At 37.2% G+C, this 20,632-nt stretch overlaps 1 protein-coding gene and 1 long non-coding RNA gene across 8 annotated transcripts in view; one reads left to right on the top strand and one right to left on the bottom strand.

Moving 5' to 3' along the window:
• Nucleotides 1-1,206: 1,206 nt before the first annotated feature.
• ERCC6L2 (ERCC excision repair 6 like 2) overlaps nucleotides 1,207-20,632 on the bottom strand; it is a gene marked incomplete at its 3' end in the record, with an annotated part of 57,973 nt that continues 38,547 nt past the window's right edge. For 5 of the 7 annotated variants that reach the window (XM_080373200.1, XM_080373199.1, XM_080373197.1 and 2 more), the window contains 2 exons: nucleotides 4,365-4,552; nucleotides 1,207-2,479 (listed from right to left, as the gene is read on the bottom strand). In XM_080373200.1, coding sequence (XP_080229326.1) covers nucleotides 1,504-2,479; nucleotides 4,365-4,552 — 1,164 coding nt within the window. Of the gene's footprint in view, nucleotides 2,480-3,094; nucleotides 3,227-4,364; nucleotides 4,553-5,651; nucleotides 5,817-20,632 lie in introns of those variants that run through there. The other 2 variants (XR_013925103.1, XM_080373202.1) reach the window with 2 other exon arrangements.
• LOC308057086 lies at nucleotides 5,824-20,493 on the top strand. Its single transcript, XR_013925117.1, has 2 exons — nucleotides 5,824-14,625; nucleotides 15,822-20,493. It is a non-coding gene; the product is annotated as an uncharacterized lncRNA (long non-coding RNA).

Genomic DNA, 20,632 nt, shown 5'->3' with positions numbered 1-20,632 from the left:
GCAAAATCCTTGTTGAGATGTTCCCAAGACACTCATAGGTTATTCCTGCAGCAGAAACAATAGCAGAAGCAATTAAAGTATAATATTGGAGCAAACTGGTATAGTACAGCAAGAATTACAGTTATTGTTATTAAACATAATATGACTGACAAACCTTTTGACTATCAGCAGAAGCTGAATTCAAGCCGTAATACACTTAACAGTAATATTCAGTGTCAGCAGCAGACTAACAGAAGATTAATTTCCTCAAAAAGCCACTTCATTGTAACTTGAGTATGCACATCTGAATTTAAAGAAATGTGGCCACACAAATGCCCACAAAATTGCTTATACTAAATATTCTTGTTTTAAATAACTAAAAAAAAATATCAATCCACAATCTGCACATGCAATTGCATATTTAAGTACACATGCAACACAATGTGTTTAAATTTTTTCAGAATACAATGCTCATAAAATGGAACTTGTTTCTCTTCTTAAGCAGAGTAAGAAATAACAGTTTTCCCAGTATAAACCATATTTGGTGGTGGTTTTTTTTCTACCAAATACTCACATAAGTATGTACGTATAAAATACATGAAATCAATGGAGACAACAGTGAGTCTTAATTACTGAATGGCATTAGATTCTTCCTGAAATTCACTAGGAAGCAGTGTGGGTTTTTAAAAATTATTTTAAAAGTCTATTCCCTCTCTTCTTTCCTTGCACAGAAAGATGAACACCACCAACATAATGTTCAGACCACATAATCTCAAAGACATAACAGAAGTCTGTACAAAAAAAAAAAGTGGGGGTGGGGAGAGAGGAAATTTGACATCTAGCATGATTTAATGTGCTGTAGGTCCTGCACTGAGAAAAAATGAACAAACAAAAATTGGTGATTCTTCACATCAATCAAGCTGAGAAACTCACTGCCATAGGATAGTGAATATAATTAGAAGCTCCACAGCATCAAAGACAGACTCAGCAAAATCACAGGGTGGGAGAAGGGGAGAATCCATCAAAAGCTATTAGACACAAAGGCACCATCCCCATCTCATGAAGTCCCTGTAGCTCAGAAAATGTGGAATATCATTGTCAAATCCCGGTAATATCACTAGATTCAGCTAACATGACTGAGGGCTTCCAAGTGTAAGTAAAGGGGAAAAATTACTCAGTACTGCTAATGAGTCAAGGAATATAATCAGAATGCAAGAAAGCAAAGTGTACTCAGAACATTTTAAAAAAGTTTACTTTAAAATTAATATACCATAGCTCACAATATATAGTACATACGCACTACTATGCATACAGGTACTATACATTGCATATGCAATTACATATGTAAGAGCATATGTAACGTATTCACATCTGTAAAATGGAAATCCGTATCATGATAAATACAAATTCATGACTTTGCCTTTAATTTCATGGAGGTATCATGTTTTGCTGCATACTGCTAAAGTTGTGGATATTTAAATGTTCAACTAAAATAATTACAGTGCAACTCACATAGAAAAACTTTCATTTTACTACATTACAAGATGTAGCAGTAGACTGTTCATCTGAATCACCTGGACTGTATTTTTTCCACAGAAAATTTTCATTTTTTTTCCAAAGAGAACTTTCACACACTTCTCTCTCTTCTGTCACCGGGGCATGAGGTGCTCTTTCACATAGCTTCTCTATGACTGCTATGTCTGTGAGCTTTTTGAGGCTCTCCTCATTCTGCTCATTCAGCATGTCCCAGAAATCTTTTGGTCTCTCCTTTGATTTTTCTACTTGCCCTGAAGGGAATCTCCTTGGTGATTCTGTAGGCCCATTTCCATCATTTCTGAAGAGGTCATTGAGAACAGAGGTATCTCCAAGTAAGTCCACAAAAGACTTTTTCTTACAAGTCTGAGCTTTTCTCTCCCCATTTTCTGACTGAGACAGGGATCTTTTTCTTGGCAGCTGTGTTCCTTCTGCGTCCTGCTGTCCTTCACAACTTTTTACAGGCAGCACCTCAATTATTTCTGATTTACTGCTTAATGAGCCAGATGCCATAAAATCCTTGAATGCCTGACTGTTTCTCCTTTCGATATGTTGAGTAGCAACAGTGGGTGATTGTTTATATTTTGCATCAACACACACATCTTGCAAGCAGGAGTCATTGTGAAGCTGCTCTACTTCTCCTTTACAGCTCTGCTGGCTCCGAGTTTCTGTAGTTCCATTCAGAAGTAGTCCTTTAGCTGATGAAGATCTAGACTTAGATCTTCCAAAATTAACAATAGATTTTCTTTTTCTAGAATGTGTTACACTCAATTCTCTTTCCTCACAGTTATGTAAAGCTTGTGCTGGTATTTCAGCTGGGAAGAAAAGCTCTATCTCTGGATGCCTGGAAAGGTAGAATTCCTTCAACATCTTCTGCCTTGTTTCTGATGTAGCTTTTGCAATATGTTCTGCAAGTTCTTCCATTGATCCCATATTAAAGTGGGATACCATTTCTTCAAATTGTCTCCTGTAATTATCAATAAAGAAAACCACATTAAACACCTTTAACTAGAAACAAAAGCAGCTTTCAAGCAAGTAATTCAATTTACCTGCTTTATATATCCTGGAAAGTAATCACTGAAAGTAACTTCCTTATTAGGAGCACTGTTTGTTTTTATTAGCAAAGAGAAGAAAGAATAATGACTTTAGAAGAATTGAAGTGACTTCTGAATGCCACACTCCAGTGTGGTTTCCTCAGTTTACAATTCGAAGACTTAACTTCCAGTGTAGGTAAGATACTGTATCAGAGGACCAGATTTCAGAAGGTATTTAGCCACCAAAAAGATGCAGATGGAGAGATAGCTGGGGGGCTGGGAAAAACAATAGTAGTTGCTCAAACTCCTTTTAAAAAGCTTGCTAAACAAGAGCTGGATAAATACATTCATTCACAGGAGATTGGGACTGTCCCCTCCATCCTATCTAGTGAGCTACGTAATATTTATTTCTGCTAAGTGGCCAAGTTCTAACTGAAGGAGCAAATCCTAATTGAGTTAGCCATAGTCTGGGGTCAGGTAGCCTAACTGGAAGGCTGGAGAGGTAAGTTTATGCTCCCTTGTCAGAGAAAGGATATGAAACATCTTGCCTGTCCAGTGTGAGGGCTCCAATAGGCAGTGAGATTTAACCCTGTTTGGCCTCAAATACCGCTTGACAGGCTAGCTCCAGCTATACCCTTTATATAGGGTGACTGCAGACAGCTTCCCACTCCACCTTGCTACTCCAACACAAACGGAGGCACCTAATCATCTTCACATTCATTTACAGCACAGCCAGATGTACTACAAAGTCTAACTGAGCCAGGTGCTAACAGATGACTCGCTTCACATTTAAGAGTCAACATGCTTTAAGCTTTTTGCTAGACATGGCTTTAGGATCTTGGAATAACAATCTCAGTCTCTTCATTGCCTTTGAAAAATTTACCCCAAAAAACTATTGATAACTATGATTACAATTCTGAGTATTTTTAGCATGAAGGGTTCTCCTATATCTGCCTCTCAAATATTTAGAATTTTCAGTATCTATAATAGTAAGCACATCTGGCATTTCAACAATAACAGTTTGGATAGCTGAGGCCAGCAAGCTAATATGACAGATTCTGAACATTTACAGGTATTACCTAGATACCAACCCTCATGCAGTAACTTAACTGTTTCAAGGCCAGATTGCAAATATATACCAAATCCCAGTTCTACGGGTTTGCCTAGTTAGCTACAGCTTTCTGCTTCCTATTTCCACATACCGTCTGGCTAATATTATTGAACTTCTATCTCTGTATGAATGGAATTTAAGTATTTATATTAATAATAGCGATAGTCTGGGGAAAAAGGAAAAACGGGAGATAGAAAAAGTATTATCTTTCAAAAAATGAGTGGGGAGACAAAAACATTAAAAAATATTAAAAAAATGTTGAGCCCCATGTTAAGAAATAAACATGAAGTCCGATTTTTTTTTTCAATAGTCTTTCAATGAAAGTGATGAGATCAGGGCAAAACGAGTATGCAGTCAGAAGCTCACATTATAGAAACAAGAAATTGTACAAAGTTTAAACACTGGTTTGTAGTACTGCATGATGCACACAACATGAACACTTGTGGTGATGACATCTACACAGCTATGTAATATACATAGACATTAAATCAACACATTAAAGTGATCTGTGTGTTCAATTTGTTTTATTCATCAATTATGGCACACTTTGTATAGTGTGAGTGGAAGATTCCCATTAGTTCTGCTCTTCCCATAGAAAATAATCAGAATTCCCCAAGTATGGCTGGAACAAAGACAAAAGCAACTTTCCAGAGGGAAGTTCATTTCAACCTTAGAATTTTAACTTCATCTCACCAAAACAGTCTTACCTGCGGATTCCTTTCGGTGTCTTCCCAAGCAAGAAGATGGTTGAACCTACTCTGTGTACTTTTTTGTTTTTCTGGGTAATAGGATGCATAACATACAGGTGATGTGGATTACTGTTTGTCAGCATTTCTTGCCCTCCCTTAACAATGTTGTTCTCTGCTGTGTCACCTTCTGAGTCTTCCTCTTTTTTCTAGTAAAATGAGACATAGAAATCATCAAAACAACCATGTTTCTGACTTAATGATAAGTTCTATTGTGCCGAATTCTGCCACTCTTAGCTAGCACTCAATGGTTTGAATGTTAAGACAGATTCAGAGCTGCAGTGTAGCCTCCCTGCTCAGTCACAAACTTCCAGGGACACTGAAAGCAAGTCTTGGGTTCTCCAAGAGTAAGGTGGGCTATTTTTCCAAACAGGTTAATTGTGAGCTAAACAAAAAATCTCTAATTTCTCTAATGCAAAAACAGGGGTCGTACAAATACTTAATCCTGCCACAGGACCCAAATATCAGTTACACACTTCAAATATTACTATAAAACAGAATATGTCCAAGTCTTATCTTAACAGATACATAAACGCTTCCTGGATTCATTTTATCAAGATTAGTGGATTATTTGGAATCACTACTTCCTGCCTGTCAACATATGTTACACAATTTTTGCACAGTATATGTTCAGAACTCTTAGTTAATTCAGCTATTTAACACTTGAAGAAAAATATAAATAATCACATATTGAGAGATAACAAAGTTAAGGTAAAAACATTTTTGTCAGTATCACAATTTCTAACACAGTTGTTCAGAATTGTAAAGTACTTTTGAAAGAGGTATCACTATACTCGTGTAAAGGAACAAGAAAAAAAATTGCACGACAGTTTCATTGTAATAATGGTAAGATTAAAACATTAACAATCCTGTGACGTTTCTTAAAGTGAGAATGCCAATTTTAAATGTAATAGCTATAAGAAGCTAATGTTTTGATCAGTTCCAGTAAGATTGTGCTACAGATCAACTCATCATGCATTGACAGTCAAAGTCTTGCACAAAAATATAATCCTATCTACACTTCAGTTATTTCTCAGAAATTCTCATAAAAATTTCCCCTTGGCCAAAATGCAAGCCAAGGAAAATGCAAAAATTGTGTTTGAAGAGCAGGGAAAAAACAGAACACCCCCTCCCAAAATCATATTACCTTCTTTTTTCCCCCAGATGAGATCAGCAGAAAGAATAAATGCCCAGTCAGTCCCCCTACTAATGTTACTTTAAAGATGAAAACACAAACTGTGTTCACACCTTGTCATCTGCAGTTCAGAATTTGGTTTTGGATCTACAGTGTTTCTTCCCAATGTGTTTCTATTTGATCCATGTCCATTTATTTCCATGGGCTGTTCACAATGTTCTTGAGCTTTAAGATCTCACATCTGGTCTCAATCCATTACTTAGGCAAGTAACCTCAAACTAGTATACAGAGAGAGATGTTAATATTAAGGGACCTACAGGCATACATTTTCACTCTAAGCTAAATGCACAACTCCAAAGATTAGAATTTCACTGTACTATTAGAAGTTATATTACACAAGCTGAAGCCAAGACCACAATTAAGATAAAAACCCTATCCTCCCAATAATGTTATGATGATAGTAACCAAATAAAGACTGAATTAGCAGATGTTATCTACAGCATAAGAATTCTCAGTTATCTTGCTAATTCTGTATACATTTAAGATGTTTACATGTATTTTTTTATTTAAGATATGCATGGATAATATAGAACTTTACTTGGAAAATCTGTTTTTAAAAAGCAAGCCATGCTAGTTTTAACATTTATTGTTAAATATATATTTATTGGGATGGTATTTACATGAAAAATATTCATAGTATTTAGATCTTACTGTAAGACCTAGCATATTTGTCACTCTGTCAGGAAATCAGGATTGTGCAATTTAATTCAAGCCAGCATAATCTGCATAGAATACAAGCCTGACCATGTCAATGCCTGTTTTAAAAGTATTTGAAACCCCCATAAACGTGCATCCATCTACCTCTTATTAAACAAGACCAAAGTATATGAGGCAGCAATACTTTGGTCTACACATCTGTTCAAACATAGAAGACTGAAAAACTCTTTCGGAAAAAAGCCAAATGTTGTAAACACACTGAATGCAGAAAGGACTGCTAATTGCAAATAAACTCACAAATGGCATATTTAGTTCTGGAAGTACAACATTTTCAAGCACAGTGACCCACACTGCCACACCTGAAAGAACAACATCAAAATACCACCATATACACACAAAGAGCTCCTCTTCTACCTAAATTAACTGCTTGAAGTTTTTTCCTTAAGGTAGAAAAAATTACTATAAACAAGTTGCCCCAAGAGCTGCAGGAACTAATGCCAGTGAAACCTCATGGCTACTGTGAGTTAGTCTTGAAAAACTTATCTTGGCTCTCTGGAGCAAAGCCAATTGGTGAAATGGCACCCAGTTAGGCTGAAACACAACTGGCTCTGTTGAAATTGTAAACATTTTAGCAAGTTTGCCAACTTAAATCCAGCTCCCAACTCCCAAATCCAGTAATTTCTTTTTAAAAAATAATAAATATTTTGTCAGCAAAATGATAACACTTCAGGTTTTTTTAAGATGTCACCATGTTCACTAAAGGTCAAATCTGCAGTTTGTTACTCTGAGCAATACATGGATGGGGGTCTAGGTAGAGGTAAGCTTTACACACACAGGTGAAAAGTACTCCACGGATCTTTTTATTAGCATTACCAAAAAAAAATATGACAATTTCAGTCAATGTTCCAGCACTGTCAACTTCCCACTGCTTTCTTCTGAATCTGACTTCATGTGTTACTCCCCTTAATTCTTCTCTTCCATGGCAGACTTCTTTCTGATTCTTTCAATGTTTGCCTTTAACTCACTGATTGAAATCTACTTCACAATGAAAAATTCCCTTTCAAGAGCTTTCTATTTTCTGTTCCTCAAGCACTTCCTCTACGAAACTATTGTGTGTGCCCCCCCATTATTTGCCTCTACATTAAATCCCATGTTGACTTTACAGCACTGGCCTTGTTCACCTGAACTATCATACACCTCATATGCATAAGGCAATCTCACAAAGCAAAACTGAAATGAATACAGTATGATTCAGCTGGGAACCTCTGACTCTTATTCTTAAACTATGGGAACTAGGGCATTTAATCAATTATTGAATGTCAGATCCTTTATGAATTAATAAGTGTTATGCATGGAATAGTAAAGGAAACAAAAATCCTTCAACACAAGTATTCTGTACATTTGGAAGTTCAAATTATCTTTGTTTAACTTAAAGTACTCCATATTAATTAATGTAACTACGTAAGTACAAGGGTTGCTGAACTTGTTGAAAGAACGTTTTAATGATGTAAGATCTGACTACAGCATTTTCAAATCATTACTGGAAAACTGGAAAGACAACAGTGATCAGTCCATAAGCATCTCAGTACTATAAGGTAACTGTGATTCAACAGAAATAAAGAAGAATTAAGAACAAGCCATTTTTTTTTTTGTCTAAAAAAATCCAACTCTTTTGCCAAATAGCAAGTCTGGCATTGCTTTATGGTTCAGCCATGTAACTACTGGAAAATGTTAATCAATTTAACATAGGGAGTAGAAAAATAGTCAAAAAGCTAAAATGACATAAATAGTGACTAAAGTTCTTTCTCATGGAATTAAGATTCCATTCAGTACCTAAACAAACAATAGCATGTTTTTCTCTCACACTAAAATGTAAATATGCTTAAAAGTTTCAGCTACATGATTATGGGCAACTTATTCTGAATGACAACACTAAAATCAGAGTACAGAAATCCAAAAGCATTCTTGAAAAACATTGTACCATCAAACATATACACATACTGTATGTTAAAACATATTCTTCATGTACTGCATAGCACATCATCTGAAATACATAGCCTTCTGAAATACATGACACAAAGCTAAAGAAATACTTAGTATAGCATACAATATCTGCTGTACGTATTTTAAAAGATTTTTTACAAAAAAAAGGACAGCAATCATGAAAGCAGTTAGTCTCTACTAAATGTTTAGCTACATTGAAGACTGTAAGTATTTGCAGTGCATGTAATGAAATCTCCACTGTTCAAAGTAGAAAAGTCTCACCTGAACTTGACCACATACTTATTGGTAGTCTAACAAATTAAATGTGCCTATACTAAATTACCTGTACTACCATCACACATTTCTGTATTCTTTACATTTTATCCTTCCTCAAATCAGGACCTTAGCAGGGGGAGAAAAAAGGTGCAGCAGAATAATGCCTTCGACATCAAAAATGAAAGATTTTGATTGAATTACTGAATGTAACATTTTTACTACTTTATTCAACTTTGTGCACTTCCACTTTGTCAGAAAATCTTATCAGAAATTTCAAAAGAAATAAATTTTCAAAGGCATCCCAATTAGACAAAGGCCACAGATGCAAGTTGTTTTGTACACACCAACATTTTTTTTGATTCAAGAATTACATAAGAAAAAGTTACACTACAGAAATAGCCAAGTAAATGGAAAGACAAAGTTAATGAAAATACAGTAGAATGAAATTGTGAAGTGCTATTGTGAAACTAGTGAAAATAATATGCAGAAGTGCAGCTATTTCTTCCTGTTTTATCCTCCTCCTCCCCCTTCATTTACTGCACCTTCTCTGAAGAGGCTTTCCACATAATGTAACAAGAAACAAGATGGGATTATTGTGCAGCTCTGCAGAAAATAGTGTTTGAAGTATTTTAAAAACCCAGGAACTCTTACCATGCATGAAAAAATACTTCAAAGGCGGCATTTATTTTCACGTTTCATGTTCCATTTAGTCTATGGATTTTTCAACATAAACATATTGTTTCTTTTTTTAACCACATATCTTTTCCTCCATTCCTTCTTTTGTAATCTATGTCTCTTCTTCTTAAAAGTACGTATCAAGTTTTGGATACCAATGTTTCCCATTCCTTTGAGTTGCATATTATATAACGGCTGTAATCAAAAGTCCAGCAAAAACGATAGCATCTGTACATTTAGAGTCCCACAGCAGTTCACGTTTAAGGGTGATTCTTTAAGAAGAATGAAAAAGTGCAGCTGAGCATCAAGCAAAAATTTTAAGTGCCACAATGCAGCAGTCACTTCCACTTAGATATGCCATCTTGAATCTAAAACAACTCCTGGATATGTTAGCTCCGTGTGACAATCTAACTATCTCTTGCTGTGTTTAAAATGGAAGTTCTAAAAATAGTATACACCTACCAAAACCAATTTTTGTCTTTGACAGTACAAAACTTCAGTATCCATTTTTCCTAGAACAAGCATAAAGACTTGGCTCGGCACTCTGCAGAAATGAATGCTAATCCACATATAAGCATCCTCATCCACATATAAGCATCCTCAAACATGACTGAGACAACTGGCAACCTTAGGCCTGTGACTTCCTCTCTTTAGACCAGGGGTCCTCAAACTTTTTAACCAGGGGGCCGGCGCGCGGATGCAGTGGCAGGCAGCCCCCCGTGGGGGGCGGGGGGCAGGGGGGTCTGTAAATACCGGGGGCTGGATTGAGGAGCCTGGGGGGCCATATCCAGCCCGCGGGCCGTAGTTTGAGGATCCCTGATTTAGACCCTTCAAGCAAGACAGAAGAGAACAGTATTCATCTTTTTTAAGTCCAGCAAGATCAAAATGCATGGAAGAGCAAGTGAGCAGAGGCTAGGAGTAAGATGAGAAAAAATATTCAGGAATACTTGTTTTTTAAGCTCTCTCACCCTTGCGGCAATTCCTCAAGTCACCGGACTTGGAGGATAATGAGCTTCCTTCAAAAGCCTGAATTTAAAGTTGAAAACATGTTTGCATAGTTATTCTTTAGCCATAGTTGTACTGCATCCAATTATCTTCCTCTTTTACTGCCTGACTACTGAAAGTGTCACTATGGCAAGTGTATTGCTAGATACTGCCTCCCAGTCCACAATAACCCTCCCTGACTTCCCTGCTCACAGCTGAAACAGTGTTAGCAGGCTTTTCTCTTCAGTTATGCATGAAACCACTGCTGTCATATATCCAGGATACTTTCCATTGCAGTTTCATTGTTTGTTTTCGTTTCTAAAACAAACAAGAAAGTTCTTCTCAAATCTCTAGCTGCCTTGCAGTCACCGAAATCATACAAAAGCATGAAACACAATGAATCCAGTATGACTGTCCTCTTAAAACACAGCTTACAAGCAAGTAACAAAACTTTACACCACATTCTACTTCATGTTTTCCCACCCCACTCAAAACCTCAGGAAACTCAAAACTTTCCAGATACACTGTGAGTTGCAGTGGGTTTTGGACAATTGTTCAGGTGATACTGCATTTCAATGAATTTATCTACCCTAATTACAATTCTAAATTATTTCAGTTGACCTTTTTTTCCCCTTTATAGTTTTCCTTGGTTTGTTCCCTGGGAGCTCTTCCTATAATATGTATGAATTACTATGACTTTTCTATATGCTTTTCTTGAACGTATGCTCCTCTTAAACAGTGCTTTTATTTTATCTATGTTTTACCTACTTTCCAGGACATACAGAAATACCTTGAAATGTTTGCTACCTGAATGTTCTTTCTTGGTCTTGTTTGCTTCTCTCTTCTACACATGTCAAAAAAGACTTTCTTCCTAAATTGTTCTGCACGTCAAGGAAGACAAAGTGTAAGTGTCCACATAAAATTCCATGTAGTTTCTCTAAAAATTAGGTCCATATGGTTAAGATAATAAAATAATTTACCAAATAATGAGACTGTCTCCTAATTTTACCAGATTCTTAAGTAAAGCAGAACTGCTTTTCTATCCACAGAGGACATGCCACTGAACAAACTATGTACTTCAGAGGGCTATAGTAAGTTACACATTCCATAGTTTGAAATAAGCCTGAATCTTACCATATGTCAGAATGATTTCTGATGTGGACATTAATTTTCCCTCTGAATTCTAATAGTCATTACCTCAATTGTCTTAGAAAATGAAGTTAACCTTAAAATTTTAGAATACTCTAGGACAATCACATTCATACTCAAATTTTCTGAACTAAACAAAGCTACTCAAGATGTTGGCTATGACTACAAATGTATCTAAGATTTGATAGTATCACAGCAGACCAATAGCTGAAATATTCCTCAAGCTATGAAAACTGTTAAGACTTATTCTGGATCTGAATTTCTCCTTCAAAATATTCTGCCAACAACAAGAGACCAGCGTTTAGCTACACCTGCTAATAAAAGTAAATACATTTTTTCAGAGTAATGTGAAGTTATTTTCCCCTCGTGGTCACATCTAGCTTTTCTGCTTGTATAAACTGTGACCAAGGACATTCCATAAACTCTAATGTTTTGCTTGGTAGTGGAGAATTGACTACTAAGTTGACTGAGGACAGACTGTGTTTCTCTATTTCACATTTATTTCTGAGTCTGTTTCTTCTCCAATCAGGTAACAGAGCAAGAATTTCTTAATGGGAGCAGTCACTTTCTTGCACCAAAAACCCGATAGTAAATCAACACTGGTATTACTACCGTTGAGAATGAGACAAGATAATCAGCCTGTCTCAGAATTCAAAGCTAAGGTAATTGCTTTTCCAGCAGAAGTGTGTGGACTTGCACCTATCTTCTTCCACCCTCTCAACCCTCCATCAAACAGTAGCAAAACCAAAAAACATACACATACACCATAATGAAAATGCAACTATATGCTTCACAGAATGCCACATATGAACTCACTGCATTTACAAAAAAACAACCAAAACCCACACTGAAATGGTTAATTCCATTGTAAACTTAAAGAGTAAGCTCAAAGCAGCATTACTGGCCAATCATTTAGGAATAACTATTTTAAAACTGAATAGCTTCCCTAGTCTGGAAGAGCAAGGGTAACAGAATGTTACCTCGCAAAAACCTACTCTTTGTAAACTTGTTGAATCTGAAAGCTGTGCAAACACAATGCAATCAGAGTTACTGTAACTGATAGGAAGTCTTTGTTTAAATAATCTACAAAATGTCAATGTAATACAAATAAACAAAGAGTTCTTAATGACACAACTTTTGTATTTACAGTATTCTCGACATCACTTAAATCTTCATTGGAGATACAAAGGACATGTTTTTTCCAAGGCTGACAGCATGCTTAGTTCTCTCTTTTACACCACATTGCAATAACATAAAGAGGGGTTTACCATTAATCCAGGTTTTACTGCAAAGCATCCCGTTATTTCTCTGTCAAACACTGGCAAGAGTGCCAAATGTCTATCATCCAATTCAGAGGATTAGGCCTTCTTTTATAGTGCAATACTTGTATGAATTTATAAAAATACAGATATAGTTTCTTAAAGCTGGTCACAGTCTATATTTTGGCCTGAACTCATGCCACAGAGGTCGAATATGACAGCTGGCAGGAAGCTGAGGGGAGAATACATCCTCCCCCTTTTCAGTCACCACATTTCTGTTGCCATAGTGATTAATCCTCATTTGAATGGCTGTCTTTGTACATTTCTTTTCAGTAAAATTTAAAGTAAACTTAAGTTGAAAACATGCAGTTGACTGAAAAAAAAAAAAAAAAAAAAAAAGACTCCACATATTCAACAGGTACAGTAGATGTCCTTGTGACTAATACTTTCCACACATTAAAAAGTGCAAATTTGCTCTAATGTGGGGCATTACCATTTTTTCAAATTATTTAGTATGTCCTGTTCCCATTTTTTGTCTTTTTGTGAAGCCTTCAACCCTCCTCCAAAGCCTTCCCCATGCTCCAGCTCCCCCACCAAGATTCCTGTTGAAGAAATACTACACAAATTCAGCTTTATAGGAACTAGAGAAAACCTATTCCAGATTATGTACCTATGTTAAATGTTTCACATACTGTTTTTGCCAATTAACACAGAAATTAATTAGGAAATTATTAAAGGAATGCAGTTATTTAATTCAGAATAGACTAGAAACATTAGAAGAAGATATTTAATCTTGCCTCTGTAAAGCTTCTATTTCTTACAGTACTAAGAAGAAGCTTCACAAATAACAGTGCAAGTTATCCAAAACCCAAAGTAAGCAAAAAGCTCCTGCACTGAAAATCAGCCAGGTTGCTTTGGAACATGGAACCTGGAACCCACCAGAAAAAAAGAATTAAAAAAATCAAAACCTCTAAAAATACTTGGTAGATTATTAAGGTCTTAAGAGAAGTTGTCAGCACTTTCATTTATTCCCAAAACATTATTAATGTCGGGATAATTTTGAAACAAAATATCACAGGAATGACTCAAGACTTTTCTCCCCCCACTGAAGAGACTAACAGTGGACTATCATGGCCTGAATGAAGCCACGCCACCGTTGAGTGCTGCCATACCAGACATACTAGAACTTCAGTATGAACTGCAATCAAAGGCAGCCAAGGGGCAAGTACACATGGCTGCAGAGTGCAGGCCACAGTTTGCCTTTACCTGGGGGAGCATGCAATACACCTGGAATCGACTGCCCCAGGGGTGGAAACACAGCCCTACCATCTGCTGTGGACTGATCTGCACTGGAAAAGGATGAAGCTCCAGAGCACCTGCAATACATTGATGACATAGTTGTATGTGGCAGTACAGCAGCAGAAGTTTCTGAGAAAGGCGAGAAAATAATCCAAACCTTTCTGAAAGCTGGTTTTGCCATAAAACAAAGGAAAGTTGAGCAACCTGCATAGGAAATCCATTTTTTGGGAATAAAATGGCGAGATGGATGTTTTGAGATGCCAAAGGATGTGATCAAAATAACAGCTATGTCTGCACCAACAGTAAGAAAGAAACTCAGGCTTTCTTAGGTGTTGTGGACTTTTGGAGAATGCACATTTCAAACTACAGTGTGACTGCAAGCCCTCTTTACCATGTGACCCAAAAGAATGATTTTAAATGGGGCCCTGAACAACAACAAACCTTTGAACAAATTAAACTAGAGATAGTTCAAGCAGTAGCCCTTGGACCAGTTCAGACAGGGCAAGATGTAAAGAATATGCTCTACACTGCAGCTGGGGAGTATGGCCCTACCTGGAGCCTCTGGCAGAAAGCACGAGGGGAAACTCGAGAATGACCTTTGGGCTTTGGGAGTCAGGGATACAGAAGCTCTGAGGCACGCTATATTCCAACTGAAAAAGAGATGCTGGCAGATTATGAAGGGGTTTGAGCTGCTTCGGAAGTGATTGGTACTGAAGAGCAGCTCCTCCTGGCGCCCCGGTTACCAGTGCTGGGCTGGGTGTTTAAAGGGAGGGTTTCCTCTACACATCACACAGCTGGTGCTACATGGAGTAAGTGGGTTGCGCTGATTACACAACAAGGTCAGAGAGGAAATCCCAGTCATCCAGGAATTCTGGAAATTATTATGGACTGGCCAGAACATATTTGGGATGTGACCAGAGGAAGAAGTGACACGTGCTGAAGAAGCCCTGTTGTACAATGAACTGCCAGAACATTAGAAGCAACATGCCTTGTTTACTGATGGGTCCTGTCACATTGTAGGAATGCACCAGAGGTGGAAGGTGGCTGTACGGAGTCCCCTGTGACAAGTCACAGAAAATGCTAAAGGAGAAAGTGGATCAAGTCAGTTTGCAGAGGTAAAAGCTATCCAGCTGGCTTTAGATGTTACTGAATGAGAAAGGTGGCCGATACTTTACCTCTATCCTGACTCATGGATGCTGCCATATGCCCTGTGGGGGTGGATGCAGCAGAGGCAGAGTGATTGTCAACACAGAGGTAAATCCATCTGGGCTGCTGCATTATGGCAAGATACTGCTGCCCAGATGGAGAACCTGGTTGTAAAAGTACATCATGTAGATGCTCATGTTCCCACAAGTCTGGCCACTGAAGAACATCTAAACAACAAAGCCAAGACCGAAATGGCTCTGGTAGATTTGGACTGGCAACATAAAAGTGAATTATTTATAGCTCGGCGGACCCCTGACACTTCAGGCCATCAAGGAAGAGATTCAACATATAGATGAGCCTGGGATCAAGGGGTGGACTTAACCACGGACACTATTGCACAGGTAATCCCTGAATGTGAGACATGCACTGTAATTAAGCAAGCCAAGTGTTTAGTCTCCATGCCTTTTTGGTATGGAGGACGATGGCTGAAATATAAATATGGTGAGGCTTAGCAGATTGACTATATCACACTCCTACAGACCCGCCAAGACAAGCACCATGTGCTTACAATGGTGGAAGCAACCACTGGATGGCTGGAAACATACCCTGTGCCCCATGCCACAGCCCAAAACACTATCCTGGGCCTTGAAAGACAGGTCTTGTGGTGACATGGCACTCCAGCAAGAACTGAATCAGACAACAAACTCATTTCCAAAACAATCTCATATACACTTGGGCCATAGAGCATGGCACTGAGTGGATATATTAATTCCTTTAACATGCACCAACCTCCAGGAAAACTGAATGATGTAACAGACTGTTAAAGACTACACTGAAAGCAATGGGTGGTGGAACTTTAAAACAATGGGATACACATTTAGCAAAGGCCACCTGGTTAGTCAATACCAGAGGATCTGCAGGCTGAGCTGGCCCAGCCCAATCAAAGCTTTTACATACCACAGAAAGGGGATAAAGTTCCTGTAGTGAACCTTAAAAACGTGCTTAGGAAAAGAGTCTGGGTTGTTGCTGCCATGGACAAAAGCAAACCCGTTTGTGCGGTTGCTTTTGCTCAAGGACTTGGGAGCAGGTAATAAGGGAGGATGACGAAGTTTGATATGTGCCCTCAAGGGGGTTTGATTTTGGGTAAAAATAGCCAGTGAATTTAGTTGTGTGATGTTAATTGTTACATAATATTTATATTGTCACTTCTGCATGCCTATTAGTACCAGGCACCTTGTGGTGCCAATCTCTACCACTCTGGATTTGAAGATCTGAGCCTGACTCCTTTTCAACTGCCACACCAATAAAAAATTACTTTGGTGAAACCTGATCAACATGCAACAATCCAAGACCTTGTACCACCTTCCCTGCCCAGAAAGACTGTTACAACAGATAAAGTCCAACATAATGGACTACATGAAACCTAACAGACTTTAGAGGAATGGTCCATAGATGAAAGGAATGACATTTATGTTAAAGGACAGAAGAGGTGATTATGTATTGGAAAACATATCACGATATAAGTGGTATGGAATAATGAGTGGATACTGTCCTGGGTTTGGCTAGGACAGAATTACGTTCCTTAGTAACTAGTCCAGTGCTGTGTTTTGGCATTGGTGTGAGAACAATGTTGATAACACACTTATGTTTTTAGTTGTTGCTAGGTAATGTTTATATTAAGTCAAGGGCTTTTTAGGTTTTCGTGCCCTGCCAGCAAGAAGGCTGGAGGGGCACAAGAAATTGGGAGGGGACACAGCCAGGACAGTTGACCTGAACTAGCCAAAGAGGTATTCCATCTATGGGACATCACACTCAGTATATAAACGGGGGGGTTGGCTGGGAGAGGCCAATTACTGCTCAGGGACTGGTCAGGCATCAGTCAGTGTGTGGTGAGCCATCATGTTGTGCATCACTTGTTTTCTTTCCTCCCTTGCCTTTGGATTTCATTCCTCTCCCCCTTTCCCTCTTTTTCATTATAACCCTTATTGTTATTATTACTACTGCTCTTTATTAAATTATTAAATTGTTCTTACATCGACCCTGAAGTTTTACATTCCTTTCTGATTCTCCTCTCCATCCCTCCGGGTGAGGGGGGAGTGAGTGACTGACTGCGTGGCACTTAATTACCAGCTGGGCTTAAACCATGACAGTCACATACAAACTATCTTCAAATAGTTATCTTTCTTTAATTCAGATGCTGGACAGGATTTATTTTGACTAATAATATTCAACCAAAATATGGTTTATTCTCTTGCTTGTACAATTAGTGCATAATTTATAGTGTTACTTTCACTACATTTAGGCTTTACCTCACCTTTCATAGCTGATAAGTTGTGAGAGCACTCTCACGATGTCATATTTTTATTTCTTCACAGCAGGCTTCATATTCTGGTTGCTGTTATCTAACTGTATTTTCAAATAGTCATACAGCATTTATGCAAGTACACACTAAAGCATTTAGTACTATAAACTTGAACATGCTAGCTGCACCAGTCAATGTCTGTGCAATTCCTTCCAAAACAAACAAAAATGGAGAGTATGGCTGCGCTCCCTACCACCTCTGGAGAAAGAAGAGTCAAAGGCTCTGCAGCAGGCTTGAAACCAAGTACCAGAACTTCTAGGGAATCTGGAGCACAAAGCGAGAACAGAAGAAACAGTAGCAAGGTCTATTTCTCACAAAAAGACTCAAGATTTTGTTCCCTTAAGCCATTAAAAGCACAGAACAATAGCAGGTTAAAATAATATGTTCTATTACTTCAGAGAGAAGGTAGATGGGGTATATGAATACTGGCATAGGTAACATTAAGGACAGACTGACTACTTATTACTGGATAAAAAATATGCTTGAATGAAAGCTACAGTTTAAAAGGTTGAGAGATTTGACTGAATTACATTGGTACCAACCATCCAGATTTAACACAGACCTTCTGAAGTCAAATTAAGGAAACTATCACCAAGATTAACATCTTTTCTTATCCTAGAGTTCAAATCTTACACTTCTAACTGATTTAAATCTAAGCTTATTTATTCATTACTCAGGTTCTTAAACAAGATGTTCTACATACCTTCAAAAGTTCTCTTCTGAGGAAGAAAACTCCTTGCCCCCCATCCCTTCTACCTTGGCTCTCAAGGATCTTCTTCCCATGCAACCTCTCTCACTTAGAAGGAAGAGTCTGGGTTTTGCAATCTGCTCCAGTTTTAAGCAGTTTCTACAACTCAAGTGACTACATTAGTGTCCTTGCTTCAACAATAAAAGGACTAAATAATTCATACTGCTTTCAGCTACTGCAGCTAGAAACCTAGGAAGACGGCTTTTTTTAATATTCCTTTCCATCAACTTATTTTTGCTGTTACTCATATTCACTGTATTTCCATAAATTAGCTACTGAAACTACAGAGCTTAACCTAGGATGTGGAAGTTCATGGGAATTTAGTGAAGCTGAAATGTGATTAGATCACTAGTCAATAAGAAAAAAAAAAGAAAAAAAAAAAATCAATAAAATGTCAATGTTCTTCCAAGATGTTGTATTAATTGATTAGTTTTGCTTATTATTTATTACATTTTGATTATTTATTATAACATTGTTTATTGTGCCTGTCATTCTAGATTCATATGTAAGCAGGAAGCAAAAATGTTTCACACTGTCTTCAACCAAGATTTGTGGTGTTTGCTGTATTTCCCAACTTACAACTCATCCACTTCAATGGAATACTTGGTTAGTTTTTAAGTATTTTTGCATCCTTTTCCCAGAGACAATAGTACTTTCTTAATAAAGTTTAAATACATTTTTCAAGTCAGAAATGTATTATTATAGACAGATTGCAGAACGAAATTGCAAAGGAGGAAGACAGATTTGGCATAGGTAAAACTGAACAGCACAAAGGATATTTTACTTTTGTCCTAAAGAGACCTATCTATGAAATGAAAGGAAGAGATCCTTTTTTGATCACTCCTCCTTAGAAATAAGACAATTTGATTAAGTGTTCTTATAAAGGGACACAAATATTATCATGGCATTATTCAGGAGCCTTCATGATGCTATCAAATAAAGCCTCAATATAAATACATTGTAAAAAAGTTTCTAATTAAGAATGTGATCATCAATACCCAGAGTGAACAGAAACAGCTGCACAACAATTTCTGAGAAACAGGCCAATTAAGCTAGAAAGTGGCATCAGTGAGAAATTTCAGCTGACAAAAATTTTGGTTTTCTTTCAGTAACTACCAGTTTACAATTAACATTCCAATATTTAATAGTATAATTCTATTTACCTCAAACAACGATGGAAATTTAAACTGTTGAGCTGTATTTTTACTGTTACACATAATGCTACTTCAATCTGTTGATAAACTTTTTTATTAAACTCCACTTGAAATAAGCATTCTCTTAATAAGACAGCTAGTTGCTCTGACAGTAAATGTTGCAACTTAAACTGATGGCAAACAAGTGAAAGATGACCAGCAAAGACTGATGGCCAAAGAGCAACAATGACGTGTTTCACAGAACACCTTCTAAAATAAAAATAAAACCATGAAGAAAGGAAAAAAGTAGCAGTAACATTCTAAGGAGATCGTATTTCAAAGCAGAGCTCAAAAATTTCAAAGCTCTGCATTTAAGAATAGGCAGTCATCTAGGGATTATTTCTAGATTAGTGTCTCTATGTAAAAGGACAGGAAGCAAAGGAAGAGGCAGCCTCCTCCATAATTATTAATGTTTTGTTCCTACTTAGGTCTCTAAGAGAACTGATACTACTGTTGCTTCTGAGTGAAAAATCAATACCTTAAAAAAACCTGACTGACAAGTTAATCAAGAAAAGTTCATTTGTAATACTTGCAGTCACACAGACTCTAAACAATGAGAGGTAACATGAACTCCACAAACTAGTTTTGAACATAGGTGGATCAACCAACATTTACTCAAAGTACTCTTCAAAGTTTTCCTTTGTTTATCTTTACTTTTGATAATGTTGTCAGCCATTGCCATTAAATAAGTACCTTTCTACAATATTCTTGAGTATTTTTGACCAACTTCTCTGTTAATAAGGGACATTCTAATGCAAATGTGATAGAATTGAAAAGGCCTCACTTTTATTGGGTCACCCGATTTGATCTTCCCAGTGTAAAAATTCTTTGGCATCCCTGCTAATGGCTTAATTAACAACACTGGAAGAAACTCTTCTAGCCACTGTGGATGTTCAACACCCCAGAACAACACAGTCTTATGTCTACAATTTCTATAGTGATTGCTAACATGTTTGTGAGAACTAAACTGCACATTCACCAATTACTTAATAGATCTATGTGGTTCATCTTAAGAATCAGTCTAGGAAACTGCAAACATTTATTACAAGGCAAACAACAAAGTGTCTGGATAATCAGGGTAGATAAAAACCACTATGTAGTAAGAACAAAAATCTGGAAGCTGTACCTGAATTTCTTCCAGATTTGTATGTATTCCAAATGTAATTTAACAAGATGCATGACCAACAGAAAGCATTAAAGGTATCTGTTGCTGCAAATAAGCACTCCCAGTAAACTCTACTTTTACTTTTCAGACATTAAGCACAGATAATTGAACTCATAGCAACTTCATGTGTCCACCCAT

This window comes from Falco punctatus, assembly GCF_963210335.1.
Source record: "Falco punctatus genome assembly, chromosome: Z".
Taxonomy (NCBI): domain Eukaryota; kingdom Metazoa; phylum Chordata; class Aves; order Falconiformes; family Falconidae; genus Falco; species Falco punctatus.
This window is presented reverse-complemented; position numbering and strand designations above follow the sequence as displayed.